The sequence below is a fragment of the Seriola lalandi genome, unplaced genomic scaffold (assembly GCF_002814215.2).
Source record: "Seriola lalandi dorsalis isolate HSWRI2012SDOR001 ecotype SW California unplaced genomic scaffold, Sedor1 jcf7180002054040, whole genome shotgun sequence".
In the NCBI taxonomy this organism is placed as follows: Eukaryota; Metazoa; Chordata; class Actinopteri; order Carangiformes; family Carangidae; genus Seriola; species Seriola lalandi.
In genome coordinates this window covers 321,607-344,541 of record NW_019524593.1, presented here as the reverse complement: position 1 = coordinate 344,541, position 22,935 = coordinate 321,607, and the positions used below count along the sequence as shown (strand labels likewise).

Here is a 22,935-nt window from a genome sequence, read left to right as displayed (position 1 = left end):
AATTTTCCCCTGACTTTTCAACCAGCACCATCATCTGGAACATGTTAAACACATGCTGAACATCAGCATGTTAGCATACTGGCTTAAACGTGGACCCTTGACATTTTTATTGATTTCCTTTATTCCATTGATTAAACATCTCATATTTAGCATTAAGTTTTCTTGGGAATTTTGCAATTTTATTTGAGGGAAGGAGGGAAATGGGGAACAAGGGCTTCCATCTGGAGTCAAGCTGGTCAGTGCCTCAGCCACCCCATCTATTAAGCATTTCCGTCTAGCATGTGTATAAACCTCTTATTTACAAAAAACTAACATAACACAGTGGTTAGGTTTCAGGATTTCTCCAGCTTTATTAAAATAAGGGACTTTTTGTCAAAGGTAGAAACAACTTTGGCACCGACAACAAAGTACAAAAATAGAACGGTTCAAATTCTCACATCCCAGTTCACACATTCACACGTTGAGATTAAAGGGATAAATTAGTAAAAAGACATTAGACTTCAGATTGTGTCAATCACACACAGTGCGACCCCTCAGGAACAGAAGGGCTACAGAAAAGAGAAGCACATTTTCATGGACAATTTAAACATTGTTAATAACTACATTGACATTCTTTAACACAGTGCTTACTTTCTGACAGTTTCTGCTCTTTTAATTAGGAAATGTTTCTGAATTTTTAAACGGGGGGAAACAAATGCCAGTTTGACAAATAAATCTGAATGGTGACGAGCCCTAAAAACATTCATTAAGGCTCAAACACGTGGGAGGAAATGCTACACAGAGTAAAATTGTATTGTCAAGAGTCTTCTTTTTCTAAAAGAGCATGAATTTAGAGACTTTAACAGTCAACAGTGAAAAGACTTTAGAGAAGGATCGGGATTGATCAGGCAGCAAGGCAGTGTAACATGTTTAAGCTAAACGTGTCAGAAAGTGATCAGGCAGTTGGTTCGGTTCAGTCACAGACAGCGTGGCAACTACAGGGTGAGACAGTGCAGCGATTGGACGGTGAGGGAGCAAAGCAGATATCAGATGACTGATCCTTTATTCCCGAGGATTTTGAGCAATTGCGTCTGCCAGCAGGTCAGGTCGGAGACACTCAATGGGGCAATGAATATTCTAGAAGAAGAGTGGGAAGATTTAGAAGAGGCAAGCTCACATGCCTCAGAAAAAACAATCCTGTCTCTTCATTATATTTGATCATACTCTTCATCGTTGGGCTTATAAATTTAATTAGACAATTTTGGGGTTTTTAAAAAGGGCTAAAACGTGTAGAAATCCAGTACCACTACATACTAAACAGGACAAATTGTAATATTAAATTAATATAATTTTATAATAATTCCACTACTCACTTTGCGTAGGGTGTTGTCTCCATATCTAACAGGCTGCAGCAGACTGGCATCAACATCAGAACCTGGTCTGCGGCAGTTCTCGCACCGCCAGCCCTGATGAGACAAAACATACGCAATTATATTGTCTCTTTAAACATGTTTCCTAATGACCACAAGTCATTATAAGCATCTCACTGAACATCAGAGCCAAAATTCAGGGAGGTTGATGTGTCGTACCTGTTGTCCTCCAAAGCATGTGCAGGTACAGATAGCGCCCAGGTACTCCTTCTGCCACTGGTTGCCCACCTGGTAAGTTTTTCCATCATCGTAGCACACCGATTCATCTGCGTGGGTGTACATACACGTTAAAATTCATATGCCTTTCACCTGATTCTGAGATGGTCCCTGAACATTTCTTTGGGTAGTAAGAGCCCTTACGTGGTTCACACTTGAACTCTCCTTTGCCATTTCCCAGGCAAGTGCAGCTCATTAGGTGACCGTTTTCTCCGCGGCGGTCCCATTTCTCTCCAATGCGATAGTTGTTGCCGTTGTCATGGCACCACTCTAATGATGGACAAAATAAAAGGGAGAGAATTATAGTGAAATTACATATATATGCTTGTGAACTCGAGGGAAAAAAAATATCCCAAAAACTTACTAGATGAATCGCATCTGAAGTGGCCACTGCCCAGGCCCAGGCACCTGCACCACAGCTTGAAGCCTGTCTCAGACATCCGCTCCCATTCAGCACCAACATCATGGTGCGTTGCGGTGAAGGCATCATAACATGAGTCGTCAGCGGAGGACACGCCCTCTGGGACTGAAATATGAGGAAACAAAAGTTTGTGTAAGCCTCTAGTAACTTGAAAATGAGTGATTAGCTGAAGTAACCGCTCGCTTTTTATTCAGGTTCTTATTTCTAGTGACATTTTTCATCAGTACCATATCTCTGAAAGGATGAACTAAAAACTGAAACATGTAGAGGAGCAGATGTGTGTTGTGTGGTTACTTCCAGTCAATGAAAATAGCCAGCACTGGTGCTCGCTGTTGTTTATATGTATATATGTTGTTGGTGGCCAGCACAAGTGGAATTATTTAGTAAATAAAAACACTATTTCTGTTGGCGATTAGAGTCTCACAGCAGCAGAGTGATGAATATGACACGACTGTCAGTGAACTAATGGAATTAGTGTTTTGACATGTACATAAAACTAAATTAATAAGATAACATAGGGGAAGTTCTGTGGTTGCATTTACCAGGGAAAATTAGGAATAAAAGCCTGTCTCTAATATAAAGAGGCCTGATTTACTACTACTGATTTACTACTCAAGCATTTTATTGTGTCTATTGAACTATAGGGTGTAGTTTGAGACACTTATAGAGTCACCAGCTGCTTCCTTTTTACCGTTCAGCAGGGAGTATAAAAAATAGTACCTAACCAATGTGACGGTTCATATCTGCCCGAGACACCCTGTTCTACACACCGGTGTCCCAAGTTAATAAGCAGGAGTTGCTTTACACTTAGCTCAGTCTAGTTTAGAAGGGTGGTGGGGTTCTCACTTGTGTTTCCAGCAGTGACGACCTGCTCCATAATCTTGTGTTTGAGCGCTCCCATCAGGGCCTCCACGATCACATTGTAGTTCGCTCCAGGGCTGAGTCCTATCAGGGTAGCAGTGGTGGCGGTGCCTGGCAGGCGGATCTGGGCAGGTAGAGAGAGATGAGGTTTATCCACATGAAATCAGAGATGTCATTCAACTGATAGATAATGTTCAGACTGAATCTCTTACCTGGAACATCTTCTCATTTATGTGTGTGAGAGGTTGGCAGGACACCAGGTAGGCGTTGCTCTGCTTGTAAGGCTTCCAGGAGATGGTGGTCTGAGTTTGGGCCTCCTGTGGCACTCCTGTCTCGTTACCAAACGTAGCGCCAATGGGCACATTCAGCTTCAAAATGGGCAATCTGCGGCCCTCTGCATCAGGGAGGGGCACAAAGACCAGGGGCTCACGAACTTGCCCATAGGGAGACTGTGGGTTGCCACTGTTCCCATTATATCTGTTGGGGCCTCCATTGTTGTTGTACTCTGTGTACTCCACATGCTGGCTCTGACCACCAGGCGTATCCTGGCCACTGGCCACTACCTGGACTGTGTTGTCCAACTCACTTTCAGGCACATCCAACCTGTCATCAATAACTCCAGGGCGATGTGGCAGAGGCAGGGGAAGAAAGGAGTCTGGTTCTGGGCGGGAGAGAAGGGGTTAGGGAAGCAAGCAGGTTAGACACGGGGTGGGTAAAGCAGAGCTGCTGTAGCATATCTCATCCAGCAGGAGGTGACAGATATGCAACATTGCTGGGGTACCACTTCATGGCAAAGTGTATCATAAAGCCAATATTACAAACACACAAGAGGTATTTTGAATGTCATTTCTGGAGGCATTCAAAATAAAAATGGGTATTATTGTTTTAGGAGCCTAATGCCAATCGATAGCACAGTTTATCTTAAGGCCTCCGAGCTGTTACAGCCAAACAGCTGATTCAGCTGAGCAGATTAAAGCTGCCGTTTCAAACCCTCACATCTTATAAGATGTTTACCCATATCTAATTTGAATCTTCTTCTTTATCACATCATTTGAATGCATCACTTGTACCATCAAATTTGTCACAGTACAGAGCAGAAGTCTGATAATACTCACGAGTCCTGATTCTGCCCGTCAGAGGTGTGCTCCTCTGTGTGTTCTGGATGGCGATGATCTTGATGATGTACTCTGTGGCTGGTCTCAGGCCTGACGAGAGGAATAATTATCACATATCGGAATTAGTAGGTGGCACTTGACTCATGATTACGTGTAAGAGAATGATATAACCAGTGGATCCTGTGTGAAAAATGTAAAATGTAAATGAAAAATGAGAAGAAATATTTTCAGTGGCATTATTGTTTATAGTGAAAATGAGTGGCTGTGGCCCAGGTGGGTAAGTCGCTTTAGATAAAGGCGTCTGCCAAATGAGTAAATGCAAGTGTAAAATGGAACCGTTAACAAGCGCATACCAGATATGGTGGCGTAGTTTTGGCCGGCATGGGGTTGTGGGATGAGGTCCCGTGGTGCTCGTCCCAACTCCTCGTAGGTGACGTAGTATCCTGTGATCTGTGTGGGAGGTGGCTGCCATGTGAAGGAGATGGAGGTGGGGGTCAAAGATGTGACCTGGAGGTTGGTGGGAGTCTGGACCGCTGGTTGAGCTAGGAAGAAAGACATCATGTTCGATCAACTGATTGCTTGTTGCATCTGAGTGTGTGTGTGTGTGCTCTGTAAGGTTATAGTTGTGATTTATGTCCACACAGTTTAGTTTACATATTTTCACAATTGTGATTGGCTGCATTTATCTAAACCATTGTGTGACTTATTTTTTGCATCTCTTTATCACTTTACATTGCTCGTATTAACTCTGCACTGTTTACTGTACATTATGTACTGTATGTAATGAAAACGCCAACAACTACATTTAAGTAAACATTTCTGGATATGAAAAATTAAATTTAAACTTAAATTCACGTTATGAAGCCTGAAATGTGTTCGCAATGAGATGCAGATTTGTCTCGTACCTGTTTGAGTGATGATGTTAAATGGAGCGCTTTTTGTGTTGCCGTTCAGAGTGTACAGGTTAACAGAGTACTTGGTGCCTGGATGCAGACCTTAGAAAAAAACAAAAAAAACATTGTGAAGCAAGACTGAAACACAAAAATCACACTTCCCCATCCTCCGTTGCAGAAGGAAGGTGCGGTGTACCTGTGAGAGTGAAGGTGCGTGTTTCTCCTGGCATGGTCCTGGTGATAGTGGGGTGCGACTTATCCACGGGCGTGGCATCGATGAGGAAACCAGTGATGGTTTCTACCTTGGTGCGCCAGCTCAGTATGACAGAAGTATCCGTCACATCAGTGATGCGCACACGACGAGGAGGACTCACGTCTGCATTGAGGAGGAGAGAAGACTGACATGAAACAGAGCAGTGGGCAATAATCAGTGATGACAACGGAAGTGGTTCCCATTTATGGTGCGGGTCGGATACCTTCCAGTGTGGTCATCTCTCCCTCCAGAGGTCTGCTGGTGACAGAGTTCTTCAGAGCATAGACTTGTATCTGGTATGTAGTTGCCACCTACGATACGCAGACATACAGTTGATATTTATTCACTGGCTGACTATGAATCCATGTAAATACTGAGACAAGAACTCTGTTTACCATGAGGCCAGGTACGACGACACGTGTGGTGTCTGGAGCAACATTCATCTCTTTGGAGGGGCTGTTGATGTTCTTGGGGGTGACAACCACACGGTAGCCTGTCAGACGTGCAGTGGGGGCTCGCCATGACACGGTGAAGGCAGAGGGACTAACCTCTGAGACCACCAGGTTGGTCGGAGCAGGGATTACTGAGGCAGAGAGACACAATTGCAAAGAGAAAACACAGTTAGACTTGTAGTCAGGGAACATATAAACATACATACATAAAAAGTCATGAATATGTTGTTTTCTGTGCATTTCTACCTGTGGCCTGGGTTCCCACCAAGGGCGTGCTGGGTGTGCGGCCATTGAGGGCGATGACTTTGACAGTGTACTCTGTCCCGGGGCGAAGGCCTCTCAGCACCACACTGTCCTGGTCACCTCTGGGTGCTGGGCGCAGCTCCCTCTCGCCCTCCTCCGAGCTGGAGTACATGACGCGGTATGATGTCACTGTACCTTCTGGACTGTCCCACGTGATGCGCATGGAGGTGGAGTCAATATCAGAGAAGGTCAGGTCTTTGGGACGATCCATAGCTGCAGGAAAGGAGGTAAATGAGTGGGTGGTCTTAAAGCGACACTTTCTGAGTTACCCTGATAGTGAAATAACTGAAATGAATGAATTAAAAGGTACTATATACATGAACTTAAACAGCCGTAAACAGCCATACAAAACACCTCTCCTGGATTTGTTTTGTCTAGTAAATGCAGGTATATTACTTCTGTTTGCATATCATGCCTCATTTACATACCCTACATCTCCTTTATTGGTGGGAAGTTAACCAACCCCCTCCACTTCACAGTAAAACATTTGCATTTTTCAACAAACAAAACCGAGATAGACATTTGAGAGGAGAATCTGCTGTCACAGTATAAGTGGCTTCCTCCAGGAGAAATCTATCCGGGGAAATTAAGTTTCCTCTAATCCCATATCCCAATTACAGAACGCAGGTTTTTCATTAACATGATTTGAAGAAATCACAGAGAAATAAAGTTAAGACAGAAAGATGCCTGTATCCTGGTTACTTAATATGCGCGTGTAAACACACTGGCAGAGATACTCACATCGGTTATGCCAAAACAGTTTCTAATTGAAGTGTTTCTTGGACTGAACTGAGTCAAACTAACCAGTGATAGCATTCTCCACCACAGGGGAGGAGGGTTGTCCGTCATTTCCCAGGGCGTAGACACTCACAACATACTCAACAGTGGGCATCAAACCTGTGAACGTCATCTCACGCTGATCTGTAACAAAAGGGCAGAAAAGGAGCAAATGAAAGAAGAGATTGTCCTGGGAAATGATAAATTATATCAAATAAGGATGACAGTCTGGTTCTGAACAGGGGCCACCATCTTACCAGGGGCAACCACCTCAGAGTAGGAGGGTCCCAGGCCGTTCTTGGGGACACTGGTGATTCTGTAGCCTCTGATTGGTCCCTGAGCAGGAGACCAGCGCACTGTGATAGCGTTGTCACTCACGTCAGTCACTTTCATGTCAGTGGGAGGCTCGGTATCTAACGGAGAGATGGACACATACAATATCAAGCTTTAGATTTTGTTTTTTGACCACAACAGATTTTTTTCCAGAAACAATTGTCTTTCAGTTTGCTGTACCAGTCTTGTGTCTGATGTAGACTGGGGTGTTGGAGGCAGGGCTGTCCCCTCGTCCGGTAACAGCATAGACTGTGATGGTGTAGTCAGTGCCAGGATTCAGACCAGTAATGGTGGCGGTGGTCTGAGAGCCCGGGATTGTGAACTCTTGAGGAGTCTCGCCACCTAGAAAGAGAGAGACAACAAGTAGAAAAAGAAGTGTTAAACTTTAAATTAATGGCTGAGGTTTAGAGGAAACTATGAATTAAAAGACAACTACAGACTTGTTCCTCCATAGGTGATCCTGTAGTTCTTCACTGTGACAGAGGGGGCTTCCCAGTGAATGGTGATGCTGGTGGGGGTGGATGATGTTACCTCCAGATCAGTGGGAGCATCAGAGACTGAAAAAGATTAGAAGAGACATGAAAAAAAAGTTCATTATAAGAAAAAAAACAATGTAGGAGAAGAAAAAGAGAGGGGACAGTAGAAACCAGTATGGAAGCTTACTGGTGGCCTGCGTTCCAGTCAGAGGCTGACTCTCCTGATTGTTGTTGACGGCAAACACGTATACCAGGTACTCTGTCTCTGGTGTCAGTCCAGTCAAAGTGAAGTAGTTCCTGGTTGGGGGCAGCCTCTCATCCTTGGTCCGCCCGCCGCTTGTCTTCTGATAGCGGATGCGGTAGCCGGTGATCGAAGCAGTTGGAGCTAGCCAGTGAACAGTGAAGGAGTTGGTACGAATGTCAGAGAAGTCCAAGCCGGTGGGGGAGTCCAGAGCTGGAGGGAAAGGAATTGGAGAATGGGATAAATTTTAAATTACACCTAATGATAATGGCAAAAACAAAATTGCAGGGAAACACAAATGATCAATTTCAACAATCTATGGTCTGTTGTCTTGGACTTTTACTTGTACCGGTGTCATAATCCACTGTCTCCCAAACCTTTTAAAAACATTGCACCAGTTCGTGATTTTTTTTTTCATAAAAACCTACCCATCCCCAAACACAAAAAACATGCAACCTTAGCTGAGAATTACCCTCATTTTAATAGATTAACAAAACAAATAACATTAATGGAATAAATGGTTGGCCAAAGGGTTTCGACCCATGTCCTCATTTTAAACATTTTTTTGTTCTGTTCAAAAGTGAAGCAGTCATGTCACCAGTCTTAGCTGCAGAGTAATTAAATATTTAACAGGGGTTTTAAAATAGTGATCTTTGTTACTTCTGTCTTCTGTTTTAAAAACATAACAGTTAATGTAAATATAGCCTTGGTTTTATGTTGATCCAATATGATTAAAAATGGACATGAACAAAACTTGCAGCAGCTGTCAGCCTTCCTTAAGGAACACACTTTTATAAACCATTGTCATACTCACTTGTCCTCTGAGTGCCTGTGGTTGGTTTACTTTCTCGTTCCCCGTACACACACACAACACTGATACGATACTCAGTGTTGGGCAGCAGGTCTAAATGGAAATGGAGAGATAATTATGCACTCAGAGAGGCTTGACATGGAGCACTGCAAAGAAAAACAGCTCATTTTGGCCCTTGCAGCCATTATTCTGTCAGATCTCTATGTGGTCTTACTCTGCAGCAGGAAGGTGTTGGTGGCTCCGCCAACATTAACCTCTCTAATGTCATCATCTGTGGTTACAGGGTGGTAACGGATGACAAATCGAGAGATGTCGCTTGGTGTGGCAACATGGGGGACTGTCCAGGTCACCCTAATGTGGTCAGGACCCACCCCTCCAAACTGCAAGTTGGTGGGGGCAGGAATGGCTGGAAGAACGAGGGGTTAAAAGTTATACCTAACACAGGGGAAAAAAGAGCTTAATAAAGAGGTTAAATAAATTAGAGTGCGTTTACAATGGAAGAGACATGATACATTTCTGAACTTTACTTTATGTTACACATAAATTAAAAAAGGGTTGTTATGTGCCTTTATCAGTTCTCTCACGTCAAAAACCCAAGCCCTTCCCACTGATGGAGTGAAAGAGTTAAATCACCATTGTTTGCTTGTGTTTGCTTTGTGTATGTGGTCGGCTCGCTTTCCCCCTCCTCTGTAAGAGTGAAGATACTGATGTCATAGTCCACGCCCGGCTCCAAGCCACGAATCGTGTAATAACCAGCAGCCGCGTCCACCGTGTCTTGAAAAATTGGCAAGTTCTCGCCTGACGTTACAACTGTTATCCGGTAAGCAGTAATGGTAGTATAGTTCATAGGGATCCAGCGCAGACCAATGGTGGTGTCAGTAATGTCGACAAAGTCAATGTGACTTGGTGCGGGGATGTCTGAAAGGGTTAGGCCAGTTGTAAAGCGCAAGCAAAATAAGACAGAAAAACAGACCCAAAAGCCATAATTACATTGACTATGTCAATAACATTAATTTCATTCCAACTAAAGCAGTCAGAGGTCCAGAGTGTACCAGTAGCCATGCTAGATAGAGATAATTACAAATGACTTCAGTCCATAAACATTCATTCACATTATAAATATAATATAATTAAAGCAGTGATTAATACTACTGGTCTGAGCATGCAAAAAAAAAACTAATTAATTCACCATCCCAATTAATAAATATGATCTCCATGCATGGCAGGTTAGCCAATGATCATATTATTAGTAGGTTATGATAATTAAAGCTGCATTAAACAGTGTTCTGAGTGAACTTTTTTGCCTCTTTTAGCTCATTGTTTTTGGTTTTATGGCACATCATTTCCTGTTTGGTTCAGTCTTACTGTGCTCATTTACTTCAGGCAGCTGTTTTCAGCAAACTAGTTGTAATAAACCTACCATACCGCGAAGATGACGGACCTTCCTGTCAGATATTTTATAAAAGTTGGTGGAGACTAAAATAGAGCTAAATATGAATGTGAATATTGGATGTCATTCATCAGGTGGCAATCCAATGAGGTGATAATTTTAACCATTAGCCATAACAGCTTCAAAAAAGGTGATAATGTCAGAGGTGTGTGGTTGTCAACTTGTTTTAAGGTTAGTGGCAAAAAGTCCATTAATGCAGCTTTAAGAAACAGTTGTTTTTGAGGCATTCCAACTTTTTTTTTTTTTTTTTTTTAAAGCTATGCCAATTTTAAAAAGAATATATTTGTACGCAAGTTCCAGCATGAAGACGAATACAGTGTAACCGTAGGGCTAATAAAAATATTACCGTAATGTGGTGAAATATTGGAGTTTGCTCTAGTTTAACCTGGACCCATCCTTTAATGGCAAATTCATCTCTCTCCTACACACACGCAGACATCGGTCTTTTTGTGAGGACGCAGTTGTGTGTCTGATGCCTATTAATGAGTGTGAATGCCTTCCTGGTGGCTCCTACCTGGTGTGATAATAGTGGACACAGGCACACTTTCCAAATTGCCCTTAGTGGTAAAGACACTGACGTTGTACTCCACCCCCAGATTCAAATTCTCTAGGACGACTGAGGTTTGATCAGGTCGGACTAACTCCTCCAGGGAGTTTCCTCGCTGGCCATTGGTCGGCGTGCTTGTCACCCTGTAGCCTGTGAGGCCTGCAAAGGGAAGGGGGGGGGACATGACAAATATGGGGGAGATAGAACAGAATGTCAAGAGCTTTTTTCAATTTATGAGTCACTGTGAGAAATGAAAAAGAAATACCGGGAAGAGACGTTTGTCCTTCCGAAAAAAAAAAGAAGGCCAAGGTCTAGACTTGGCGTGATCCAGTGGCTGGCAGTGCGTGGGGAGCACAGTCAATATTTACCTGGTGCTTTGGAGGCTACCCAGTGGACAGTGAGATCTCCTGTGTTGGGGTTGGATTCCACTCTGAGGTCAGTGGGAGGAGACACGGCTGCAAGGACAGAAAAGCAGCATTCAATACAGCAGTAACTTCTTACACAAACGTATCCCATATGGTTTGAACAGTGCTATGTGGGGCCACAGCCCAGTTAGCACAAAATCAGATGGTGATAAGTTATACAGCTTCTTTTTTTGTGGTTTTTGTGTGGCAGTCATCATTATGGCTGTCTTTTTCTCAGTTAAAGTGAAATAGATACGCACAAGTGACAACGTTGCGGGTGATGGGGTTTCCACGGTTGCGTCCATTGAAGATGGGCTGAATGCTGTAGGTGTACTGATTTCCAGAGATCAGGTCTGGAATTTGAATACGTCCAGAATCAGAGGTGTCTTCTCTGGGAGACTCGCCTTCCTGGCTGGGGAGCACAGACAGCTGGGGAGAAAGAAACAAACATGCAAAGATCAGAAACCTAGAAAAATACACTTAACCGAGCAACAAGCTGTAAACACAACATTGACATATTGTCACCTTATAAAGTTGATATGGAGAACATGTTAGCAAAGTGTTGACTGTTTATATATCTAGCAGATACAGAGCAATATTTGGATCAATTTAGATCCATGTGTCCAACATTCACTCTCCTTTCAGCTCTGTTTTGGTCTCCACCGACAGAGTGAAATGTCAGAATAATGAGACTGAATATGCTAAAAAGCTACAGCACTGACAGGAAATGCAGAGTCGTGTGATAATTTTAGAGATTTTGCGACTTTAGTGATAGTATTAAAATATTTATTAGAGCAGCTTTTCTGCTATTATGAACAGTTGTTTCTCAAGATGATAAACTGATATATATTTTTTTTTATGCTGTGAGCTAATGCAGGTTTCCACCTTGTAGCTGAACCTGCGGACAGGTATCCAGGTGACGATGATAGAGGTATCAGTGACCTCGGTGCTGAAAGTTGGAGCATTTCCCATCTGCGGAGCTGGGAGAGGAACAGAATGCGGAAAAAATAATATTTAATTCAATGCCAAAAATGAATTCTACTCTGTGCTGATGTCCCGTTTCTCTTAATACTGACCGGTGGTAAAATGTGTGGTGACGCCCTCACTGAGCTCATTGTCTCGCTCAGAGTGCAGGGTGGCAGTGTACTGGGTGTCTGGTCGTAGATTCCTCAGAGCATACTGGGTGACCCTGCCTGGGATCCTCTTCTCGACAGGGTTAGAGCCCTCGATGCTCAGGAGGAGACGGTAACCACTGACGATGGCGCGGGGAGCCTCCCAGATGACCAAAGCACTGTCAGGGCCAACGTCGGTGAAATGCACATTGGTGGGCGAATCAGGTTCTGGAGGGGTGAGAAAATATAAAACGTGAGGCAGAAGTTGGTGTAATCTTCCTCCGTCTAATTTGGGCGCCTTTGTCCATGGTGATACTTACTGGTGAACTTTTCTCCCACTAGTGGCTCGCTCTCCACTCCACCACTGATGGCGTAGATGTAGAAACGGTAGAGTGTGCCCGGCTGCAAGTGGGTGATATCAGCATATGCGTTGGGTGAGATGGGCAGCTGAAGGGGTCTCGTGTCAGTGCCATCAGGGCCAACAGGGGAGAAGATCACCCTGTAACCAGACACCTCGCTGGGAGGACCGGTCCAGGTGATGGTGATCTTCACATCAGAAACCTCGTAGAACTGCAGGTCTGTAGGGGCTCGGACCTCCTCTGTGGACAGGAAGTGGTAGATTGATTGACAGGGGATATAGTCAGATACGTCAACACTATGGAGTGATGTTTTTATGAATGGGTCCCCATTTTTTATTTGGAGAAACGACATGCATTTCACATGTTTGTTAACTCTCAAGGATAAACACATTATGTTCTGTGGAAAAACACTGAATGTAAACCAAACTTTGTTGCAATAAAATCCCACAGGGCACCTATAAATTAGCTGTGTAAGTGCTGCACAAGGCTAACAACAGGCTGTGGTTATTATGGCAACTTGGCAAACTAAAAAAAATAGCCCAATAAAAGACTTTAACATATTTCAACAATAACAGATTAGATAAAGCAGATAATATAAGAGAATGTCAAACCAGATGTGTAAAAAAAAAAAAAAAGAAGCAATTTCGTACAGCATCTGGTTTTGTTTTGCATGTATAATAAAACAGTACATTTTACCGTGCAAGGCACAAGGAGGATCAAGGCAGAAATGGAAATCCCACTTAAGATATAATGAGGAGTTATGAATTGTGTGTGCCTCTGCATGGGTGTGGGCTGTACATGCATGGTTACTTTCATAAGTATTTTAACTATGTCTGAACAGATGAAGGTTTATGAGCCCACCATGAATTCAAGAGGTCATTCAGAGGCCATGACGGACTAAGAAAGAAAAAATATTATGACAGTATAGCTATAGCTGTAGAAGCATATTTTGACCATGCAATGTTTTTGACACGTTCAGTCTTCCCCAAACACTGACAACCCTTCCTAGAACTCCCCTATAAGGAATCTTCAGCTGTGAAATTTAATCTGCTCAGCTTTCACTTTAATAAAACACAAAAACCTGCAATGGACTTAAGTCATGAAGTATTAAAGTCATGAAGTTTTTTTTTAATAACTGAAAGATATGGTGTCTGTTTAAAAGTGTGTACCAGGCGGAGGGGATCCAGCGGTGTTGACCTGTACAAAAACAGGCTCACTCTCCTGATCCTCCTCGACAGCGTAGATGCTGATGTTGTAGAGCAGACCAGGGCGAAGGTCAACCAGGGTCACTGAGGTCTCTGAGTCTGGCAGGTTCAGCTCAGTGCTGCTGCCTTCCACTGACGGCGTGTACAACACACGGTAACCTGGCAGGCGCAAAACATACAGTTACACACAGCCAGAATAAAACAGATAGACACACACACACATACAGAGTGAGTCGCGTCTTACCAGTAATAGGAGCTTGAGGTTTGGACCAGCTGATTCGAATGGAGCTCTCTCCCACCTCATCGACGGTGTGCTGAGTGGGTGTGTCAGGAGCTAGAAAAAAAGGAAAATAATGGAAATCCTTCATGGCATATTTTGTGCAAAGAATTACAGAATTAGCATGATGCTGAGCTCAGTGTGATGAGAAAGTTGAGGAGAGAGCTTCTCCTATACCTGTAGTCTGTGAGGTAGTCAGGATCAGGTTTGGTTCTCCCTGATCTGGTAGCTCGTAGACATTGACGTTGTATCTGCGTCCTGGCAGGAGATCACTGACGGTGACAGAGGTGGCTGTGCGGGGAACATCTGGAGAAGCAGACAAAAAGTTGGTTAATACACATGCAAGTAGGCTATATCCGTTCTATGTAGAGTATGATTTTGATGTGTCGTCTCTACCAGAGTAAGCTATGTTTTAATATTGTATATATATTGTGTTCATCACATTTAACCTGAGACACATCATTCAGAACCTCAACGGAGAGACTATCCAATTAATCAACCGATTCAATTATTTTATTTCTTATATCAATTATATTATTTGCTTTATGGATGTTTCAGTGATGGTCAAAGGCTCATACCCAGGACTTTGCGCTTGGCCCCATCCTCACTGAGCTCATACTCCACCCTGAACCCAGAGATGGTAGAAGAAGCCGATGTCCAGGACACAACGAAGCTGTTTGAGGTGATTTCTGTCACCGACTCAGAAGTGTCCAACACTGGAGCAGGCTGGGCTGTCTCTCCCTCTGATGTCTCCACTTTAAAAACAAAGGGATATAGTGACCATGTGAATATTTCTTTAGATTTGTGGCACTGGGAGAATGTAACTGCTCGACTCTACTTACAAGAACCGTGGGTAGTGGTGAAATCGAAGCGTGTGACCTCGCGGCGTCCGTAGCGCAGGATGCTGATAAGCTGACCCTCATACATGACACCTGGACGCAGCCCGCTGATGGTGTAGGAGTTGAGGTGGCCGGGAACGGTGGCCTCCCTCCAGGGTGCTCGTGAATTTTTCTACCAGAAGGGTAAAAAGACAAAAATGAATGGGTTTTAAGTGACGTTTTGATCACATAAAGCACAAACTGAAGAGCGGATAATCTTCATTTGCTGATGAAGTTCATGTGCTACGATCAAAAGCTGTGTTTTTTTTCTCAACTGCTGTTTAATAGCTCAAGAGCGAACTTCAGCTTTTAAGTGAACATGGCAAGGAGTACTTTTAGGTGCTCTGAAAAAAACAATTTGAACATCTACAATTACATTATAAGCAGGCAAATTCAATCTGTTGATGAAGACCATGTTACATGATTGAAAGCTCCAGAGCAGCTACTAATGAACCCTGTGGTGAGATTGTTTTCTGAACTAGATAATCTGATTTCTAAACTCTTTATGGCAAACATAAATCTTTAAAGTAATTACATTTTTTGACAGCACCAATGAGATAAAGTTAAATACTGTGTGAAACTTTGAGGATTTAATGAAATCATTAATTAATTCATAAAATGAAGACTTGACATGGTAGCCTGTATATTCTGGACTGGACACTGGCTCATACTTATTTACTGCCAAATCCTGCTTTAGAAGTATTTAGACTGGGGTTTGCATGCTGTCGGAAAACCCCAGACTTTCTCAGCAGGAGGGCCAGATGAGGACTTTGTGTGACTTTGTCGTCCAAAATACACAAACCCCTTCAGAGGAAATCTGTTTGACTTCAGTTAAGATTCGTTAACATTTCAACCAGCTTGTCAGACTTTGAAGTCTTCAGAGGAAAAAGATGTATGAGAAAAAAAAAAATCTCTGGGTGGGGGATATTTTTCTTGGAATATCTAAAAACTGCAGACTGTAGAAGTGAGTTTGCGTATCCTCTAATCATCTTGTTTGTCCATGCTCCAACTTCAGTCAACATTACCCAAAAGGCTTGACTTCATTCAGACTATTTGCCCACCTCTACTAATGCTACCAGTCAGCAAACACCCGTTTTAGAAAAAAAAATAGAAAAAAAAGAGCTCACTTTCATTTACTCAAGCACTTTCTAACCCAAATTAAGAACCAAAAGAATGACTTACAATTCTCCATTTGAGGATGTACTGGGTAATGTGAACAGACGAAGGGGCGTTCCACTGAATGGGGTGAGAGTCTGGCTGTTTTCCTGCCTCTGTGATGATCACCTGGACAGGCCTGTGGCCGTCTGAGGAGTTAGAGCGTCAGGCGGAAGAAAAGATTTTGGCGAAGACATCAGGGGAGAGTAGGAGAGACATGAACAAAGCCGCTATTAGCAATGAGAAAAAGACTCACACGTTGTCAAAGAAATATAATACATCAGTGTTACCTGGAGAGAGTGTGGGTGAAAGTTGGCTTCTTATTTTGGGATAGAACCAAACCACCAGACAGTGTTAAACCAACCTATACACCCACTGACATCTTACAGTCTCACATAACACCGGAGTACTATATTCATCACAATTTATCTGGCCTTTGTACCCTCAAGAACACACACACGAAGCTTCACACACTCTTCTCCACACACACACACACACACACACACACACACACACACACACACACACACACACTTTCCTCCTCCACTGATCACAGTGAGAGAAATGTTGCAACTGTAAAAAGATTTTTTGGTCAATGTTTGATTCAGGACAGAGTGTGCTGCAGAACAAAGTATCACATTAAGCAACGTTTACCTAACCAGAGGGAGGTATTGGAGACAGGAAGTGTGTTTAAGGCTACTGACCCCCCCCCCCCTTTTGCCCCTCATTATGACCAGCATCCCTTTCCCCTCAGCAGGTCAACACAACAACACTCAACACCAGGCGGGGGGAGGAAAAAACCTCTCTGACTACAAAGACCAAGGGGAAGGCAGGGGTGATGTGATTGGCCGGCACTTTGCTCATTTGCTCATTTGCTAGACTTCAAAGTCAAGAAAAACCCCAGACCCCCCGCTTCCCTCCACAAACCTGAAGTGAACTTTTCATTTCAGTGACGTGTGATGGGAGGTTCGGGGTGGGTGAGAGGAAGGAGGTCAACAATGTCAGAGAGTTGAATGAGTACAGTAAAAGACTGCAATTCACAATTGCCACATTATCTTGTTGTCTGCAGGGATTCAGGATTGACTGAGCCTCAGACCAGCCAAATATTTGATTTTCACAACTGGATCCTCCACAACCTAGAAAATGATGCTGAGATTTTCAGCTGGTTTTCAAATTAAAATATGAATATTTGCTTATATATGTTTACATTGTAGTAGATTTGCACCATGAAAATTCATTGTCAATTTAGTTTCTCGCAGTTTGTGTTTGCAGTATAACATGCATATACAGACTGCTATCACAGGATTAATTCAATTACTTCCACATCGCTTATGAGGAAGATCTGAAGTTATAAGTAGAGTATTTTCTCTGATTTCTAAATGGATTTATGAATACAAGAAATTGCATAGGGCACAAATTAAAGTCTTCTGTTTACTTCCTTTATCACTTTTGTTGTTCTGTGATGCATACAAACACTTAGACCACCAGTGGCCCATGTGACTTTATACGGCCCACATTAAAACAGAACTGTAAACCCACTGAAGCAGATTGCAACTTTGAAATGATTATGTTGAGAAGATTGTTTTCCTACCTTGGTAGGTCTGCTGAGGTTCACATCTAAGCTCTCCAATCCCGTTGCCATAGCAATAACAGCGGTAGTGGATGTTATGGATGACTTTGTCCCATGTGTCTCCAATCTGATGGAAGGCCCTGGTTTGTGGCTCCTGACACTGATCTGTAATAGAAAACACAAGACAAGTCAACAGACAGAAAAATGTGGGCTTGTAATTCTCAGTGGCAAAGCGCTGAGTATTTAATTCCCCAACAGCTGAGCTATTGAGCCATGAACGCACCGAGAGCGTCACACTTCCAGCGTCCACGTCCCTGTCCATAGCAGGTGCAGTTCATCATGTAGCCCTCGTCGTGGCGCTTGGAGAATTCCTGGTTTACTTCATAGGTCAAGCTATCAACAATACACTGGTCTGCACATGTAGAAGCATGAGACAAACAAAAACACACCTCTTATGCTCCAATGTCAGGCTGCATGAGTTCTGTGACTGTTTCAACTTCTACAAGACTTTAACAGTTTTGTTTCAAATCCAAACACAGTTAGTTCTCTGACCTCGCAGCTGTGAGTGAGCAATACAGCTCCACTCCCCACGGCCGTTCCCCAGGCATGTGCACTCCATCATGTGACCCATGACATCATGGCGTTTGTCCCACTTGTCGCCTACACGGTGCATCGCTCCATCGTTGGTGGTACATATCTCCTCATGGGCTACATGAAGAAAGACAGGAAAAAAGAAATGAAAACAAAGAAGTCTCTGCTCTGTGTGCTTGCAGTGCTTGTTTCTGACGCATCTGTCTGAGCATTCACATGCAGCTGTGTGCGTTCGCACGGGGAATTCTCTGTGGTCCGGTTAAACATTCTGTATTGTAATGGTGTTATGCAACAACCTTGATTGAGCTATTACTCTCCCATGACCATAAACCCCCTCTTCTCTAAAAGCTATTTAATCTGCAAGTGATCCATGCAAACAACAGTCATTATCATCCATGGGAACAAGATAAAGACAAAAGCATTTAATTTAATGCTTTCAACAGAAAGATATACATACCATGTTTGTGTAGCAATTGAACATTTCTAACTTTGACCACATGTCCCAGCTTGGGCTGAATGGGCTGAAAGCACTTTCTCCAAGAGTGTCCCATTTTTAGGGTTATGCCATTATAATAACTTGGCAGATGCTTTCATTGCACTTCAGGAGGTTGTTCTGTGGTTATAGCTATATTCACTAATGTAATTATTTTAAATTTCATATCATGTATACAAATATTTGGAATTGTTTCAAAGCCACTCTAGAAAAAAAATACTTGATATATCATAAAAAGCAGTGCGCACACACTCACCAGCCATGGGGCAGAATCCAAAGCGTTGCTCTGCGTCGTAGTTGTGGGTGGTACCGCACCACCTCATGGCGTCACGGCGTCCGTCAGAGGTGCAGTCGGTGTAGTTGCGGCCACCGAAGAGGAAGGGGAAGTGGCACAGGGCGCCATTGGCGTTTCCGCCTCGTGTTGCTACAATGGCTGGAATTAATAAGGAGACACAACAGTTATTGTTCATCTGTGGTTACTGTGAAAGCTTAAAATATGAGCATTTTCATACCAAAAACAACAAGTATCCATGAATCCCAAAGAAGGAACATAAAGACTTAGTGATGTAATGTATTACTTTAAGTCGCCCTACTTTAAGTTGCCCTATTTAGCCTTTATTAGCAGTATATACATGTTTAATAATTGGTTTATAATACACTATAATGTAGTAGAGTGTACATTAATGTAATGTACTGACAATTATCATTTATCATGTAATATTACAACTGCATTTTACTGTTATCATTCATTATACACCAGCCTCCACTTCATTGACAAATACATTAATAAACAAAATAAATATATGCTTACAACTACAGTGTTTTATAGTGTGTGTTATAGTGTGTTACAAACCATGTATTAAATGTTTATATTGGGATTATAATTGCTGGACTCAAAGTAAAGTGTAAAATAAATAAACATCAAAACACAAGAAATTGATGAAGAACTAAATCTACTTTTCAGGTTTCACAGACTAAGTAAGAAAGTGGGAGGTAATCATTATTATATTGGTGGTGGATGAAAACAGCCATTACTTCATAAAAAGGCCAACATCAGCACAGTACCAAAGCAATATAATTGTAAAGCCCATGTTTCCATCTCACCATTCCTCTCAGTACAGAAAGAGTACTGCTGGTCTTTCTCATAGTCTGAGGTTGTAGAGCACCAGAGCTGCCCGTCTGTGCGTCCATCTGAGGTGCAGGAGTAGTAGGTTTTCCCCATGAAGACGAAGGGGAACGCACACTGCTGGCCGTTAGAGTTACCACCGTACACCTGGTTCCTGGCCTCTACACAGAAAAGGGAGGGGAGAGTGCGGAAAGTGGTTTGATTTTTTTTGCTTGAAAGAAAAGCTAAAGTTTCATTTTGAGCAAAAAAACTTTTTTTTTTCTTTCACTGAGACCCCTGTTTTTCTTCCCTCCCTCCTGTGCTCACCCCATTCCTGACAGCTGACGCCATTGCCCAGACAGGTACAGAGCATCTGCTTGCTGCCCTGGCTTCTGATCCAGCGCTGTCCGTCATAGTAGATGGCTCCAGAGTCTGTGCGGCAGGTTCCCTCGGCGGGGGTCTCAACCTGTTTCTGGACCACGGAATGGGTGGGGGTCACCACGACAGTACCTGTGGCTGTTAATCACCAAGCAGATTGAGAGAAAGATGGATGTCAGGGCTGTGGCCGCTGAGAGGCTCAGAGTAAAGCTTTTGTCATTCAGTTAACACTTATAGAAAAACTGATTTTAAGTCTCACCTCTGCCTGCATTGTGTCTTTCACACTTCCACTCTCCACGGCCGTTTCCTAAGCACAGACACTGCAGGGCGTGTCCACTTGTGTCAGTCTTTGTCCATGTGTCTCCGATGCGGTAGGACCTCCTGGTGTCCTGGTCGTTGCAACGATCTGGTGGCAGAACAACAGTGGTCAACAGCCGCCACTTAAGTATGTAAAAAGTGTGTGTTCATGTGTGTGTGTGTGTGTATTTATATTCTGCTTACTCCTTGAGGTGCATGTGATGCGTCCATTTCCCTCTCCCAGACAGGTACAGTCCAGCATCATCCAGCCTTGGTACGGTTTCTCCCAGGTCTCTCCCACAACATAGGATGATGCTGCATTGTTGTCGTAGCAACGCTCAGCTGCACATAAAACAGCAGGGTCATGATTCAATGCATCTGTAATTCTGACTTGAAATCACAGCATCTAAATCAATGTGGACATTTACACAAAAAATAAACCATGTGGAAATCAATAGCTGTGGCGTAAGATGGGCAAAGAGGAGAGGGGTGCTCTGTCACACAACCTGTTTGCCTTGACTGTTTTCAAATATTTAGAATAGCATCAAACACTGTCATGCTTCTGAGAAATTACCCCGCTCCAAGTATGTGCATGTGTGTAGGTGGAACCTGAAAACACAAACTTGCACGCTAAAGTTGCCATATTTCACAATTTTTCTGCCTTCTGGAGTTCATGTGGGAAGTGTTGACGACAGGTTTCAATACAGGAGGTGAAGGTACTCACCCACGGGTTTGCAGGTCCACTCCCCTTTGCCATTTCCAAGACACACACACTCCAGCATGTAGTCAGCGGTATCATGAGGCCTCTGCCAAGTGTCCCCAATTTTATAAGACCTCCCGCCTTCATGGCAACGATCTGCGGTTGACACAGATTTGAAGTTTAGCTCACTTTCTTTGGTTTACAAAAGATGCCCTTAATATATATATACACTGTAATACATGTCCGTCACTAAAGCCTTATTTTCAATCTTTATCATTTAAGTAAAATGCAATTTAACTGTTTTTTTTTTAACTGTTTTCTTCCCCAATGCATGAACCAAGCAGGGAATTTACTTCTAGGCAGAGGCATAAACAACTATGATTTTTCAATATTTTACTTAAATCCAATTTAATTTGAACTCACTTGCGATGGTACAGCTGATCTTGGCCCGACCAGAACCAATACAGGTACAGTCCCACATCATCCCGTCCTTGGGTCTCTCGTAGGTTTCACCGACCTGGTATGTCCGTTCATTGTGCTTGTCATAACAGGACTCCACCACTGAGAGAAAAACAGAGGAAACACCTAAAGGTTAAGAGGCTGTTATTGTACAACCTGTACTGGGTATTTCTCTGAACAATTGTGGCTATCTCAAGATGTTGCCAGATGTTTTTTGATGTTGTTTCAATCATGGTGTGATGATATTTTTTTACTTCACTTGTTGACAGTGGCACAATAGCTCTGAAACAAGAGGTACTGCACTGGGGAGAGGCAACTCTCCCAAACCAAGTCAGTTCTCACTTGTGTCCAGATGTGAAAAAGTGAGCCGGGGAGAAATAATGGCCTGTTAAGACATTTCTGTGTGAAACCGGTGGGTCTCTCTCACTGACCTTCAGGCTTAGTTTTACATTTGATGCCTGCTCCTCCATTGCAGGTGCACAGCAGTGTACTGCCAAGGTAGGGTTTCTCCCACTGCTCGTTCTGTCTGTATGAGCGACCGTTTTCCTCACAGCCGACTAAATATCATATAATATGAATATTGTCACAAAAAGATTGTTAAACATTTGGGCCATAAAATGACTATTAAAGTTTTGGCTCATCTCAAAAGAAATATTAGAAATGCAAAAGTAAAACTTGTTATTGACATCTCTAGGTACAATAGGAACTAAAACTTTCTTTCCAATGCAGAAATAAAATCATCTTTGACTTTTAACACATTAAGGAGACTGAAGAATATTTTGTCCTTGTACCAACCTGGAGTAAGGGCCGCTGAGTCTTGGAGCTCAGGATACACCTGATATTGGCCAGTTTGTCTTTTGCTCTTGTTTGGCAAGCCGTGGACTGCGCTGCTTACGCACAGCGCAACCAGCAGCCCTGTCAGTGGGCTACCAGTCATTTTGTGGAAAAATAAGGATTTCAAGCTAAAGTAGAAAAAAGACTGAAGTAAAGTTTAACAGGAGAAGCCAGCGCAGGAGTTCAGTTTTACTTAGAGAGATTGGATTAGTTTCTGTCCCTTGTTCTTCGCTCCCAGTTGCTGTTCTTCCAGGCGGGTCGGTTCTGCCGCCTTGCAGCTGGTGCGCCAGACTGAGGAGAGGGGAGCGCACTCGTTTTATACCCGGACACACCGCCGCAGCCCCCAAGAGGGGAGGGCTTTAACCGGAGCTGGGATGACCCGCCCGAGTGTGAGCAATACTGACACTGGACACTTCACTTTCAAGGAACGAAAAAAAGCCACAGGACAAAAAAAAAGAAACACATCAAGTTATGGCGATGAATGAGCCTCTGAAATCTGTTCAAATCACAGATTAAAGGGTAAAAGAGCATCGGGTGGGATAGCATCACTGTGAAAGGAT

General features: G+C 43.2%; 1 protein-coding gene across 3 annotated transcripts; it reads right to left on the bottom strand.

Annotated features, from left to right (window-relative positions):
* Nucleotides 1-325: 325 nt before the first annotated feature.
* Nucleotides 326-22,674, bottom strand: LOC111652560 (fibronectin-like). 3 transcript variants are annotated; one of them, XM_023402849.2, is made up of 46 exons: nucleotides 22,337-22,674; nucleotides 21,973-22,098; nucleotides 21,506-21,643; nucleotides 21,107-21,238; nucleotides 20,587-20,724; nucleotides 20,345-20,491; nucleotides 20,035-20,223; nucleotides 19,707-19,889; nucleotides 18,859-19,035; nucleotides 18,071-18,226; nucleotides 17,802-17,930; nucleotides 17,540-17,683; nucleotides 15,976-16,097; nucleotides 14,758-14,926; nucleotides 14,494-14,670; nucleotides 14,093-14,221; nucleotides 13,883-13,972; nucleotides 13,603-13,797; nucleotides 12,395-12,673; nucleotides 12,039-12,302; nucleotides 11,848-11,942; nucleotides 11,223-11,391; nucleotides 10,927-11,013; nucleotides 10,526-10,717; nucleotides 9,195-9,479; nucleotides 8,776-8,967; nucleotides 8,565-8,654; nucleotides 7,697-7,963; nucleotides 7,474-7,590; nucleotides 7,214-7,375; nucleotides 6,958-7,113; nucleotides 6,728-6,844; nucleotides 5,867-6,136; nucleotides 5,564-5,751; nucleotides 5,392-5,479; nucleotides 5,112-5,291; nucleotides 4,928-5,017; nucleotides 4,376-4,564; nucleotides 4,023-4,112; nucleotides 3,120-3,568; nucleotides 2,893-3,031; nucleotides 1,990-2,151; nucleotides 1,770-1,895; nucleotides 1,569-1,675; nucleotides 1,353-1,445; nucleotides 326-1,116 (listed from the first exon to the last, which is right to left on the bottom strand). In XM_023402849.2, exons 1-46 carry the CDS (start codon nucleotides 22,476-22,478, stop codon nucleotides 1,042-1,044), a joined length of 7,401 nt encoding a protein of 2,466 aa, XP_023258617.1. In that variant the 5' UTR covers nucleotides 22,479-22,674; the 3' UTR covers nucleotides 326-1,041. The 3 variants fall into 3 exon arrangements, with proteins under 3 accessions (XP_023258617.1, XP_023258619.1, XP_087029206.1); XM_023402851.2 differs by lacking the exon at nucleotides 9,195-9,479; XM_087173080.1 differs by lacking the exons at nucleotides 9,195-9,479; nucleotides 21,973-22,098.
* Nucleotides 22,675-22,935: the final 261 nt, after the last annotated feature.

Excerpts from the sequence above, each read along its gene's own strand:
- LOC111652560 (XM_023402849.2), bottom strand. The coding sequence starts at position 22,478 with ATGACTGGTAGCCCACTGACAGGGCTGCTGGTTGCGCTGTGCGTAAGC. Across the intron at positions 19,890-20,034 it reads CGTCAGCTGTCAGGAATGGG|AGGCCAGGAACCAGGTGTAC; the intron begins GTGAGCACAGGA and ends TTTTCTGTGTAG. Across the intron at positions 7,114-7,213 it reads CTACATCAGACACAAGACTG|ATACCGAGCCTCCCACTGAC; the intron begins GTACAGCAAACT and ends TCTCTCCGTTAG.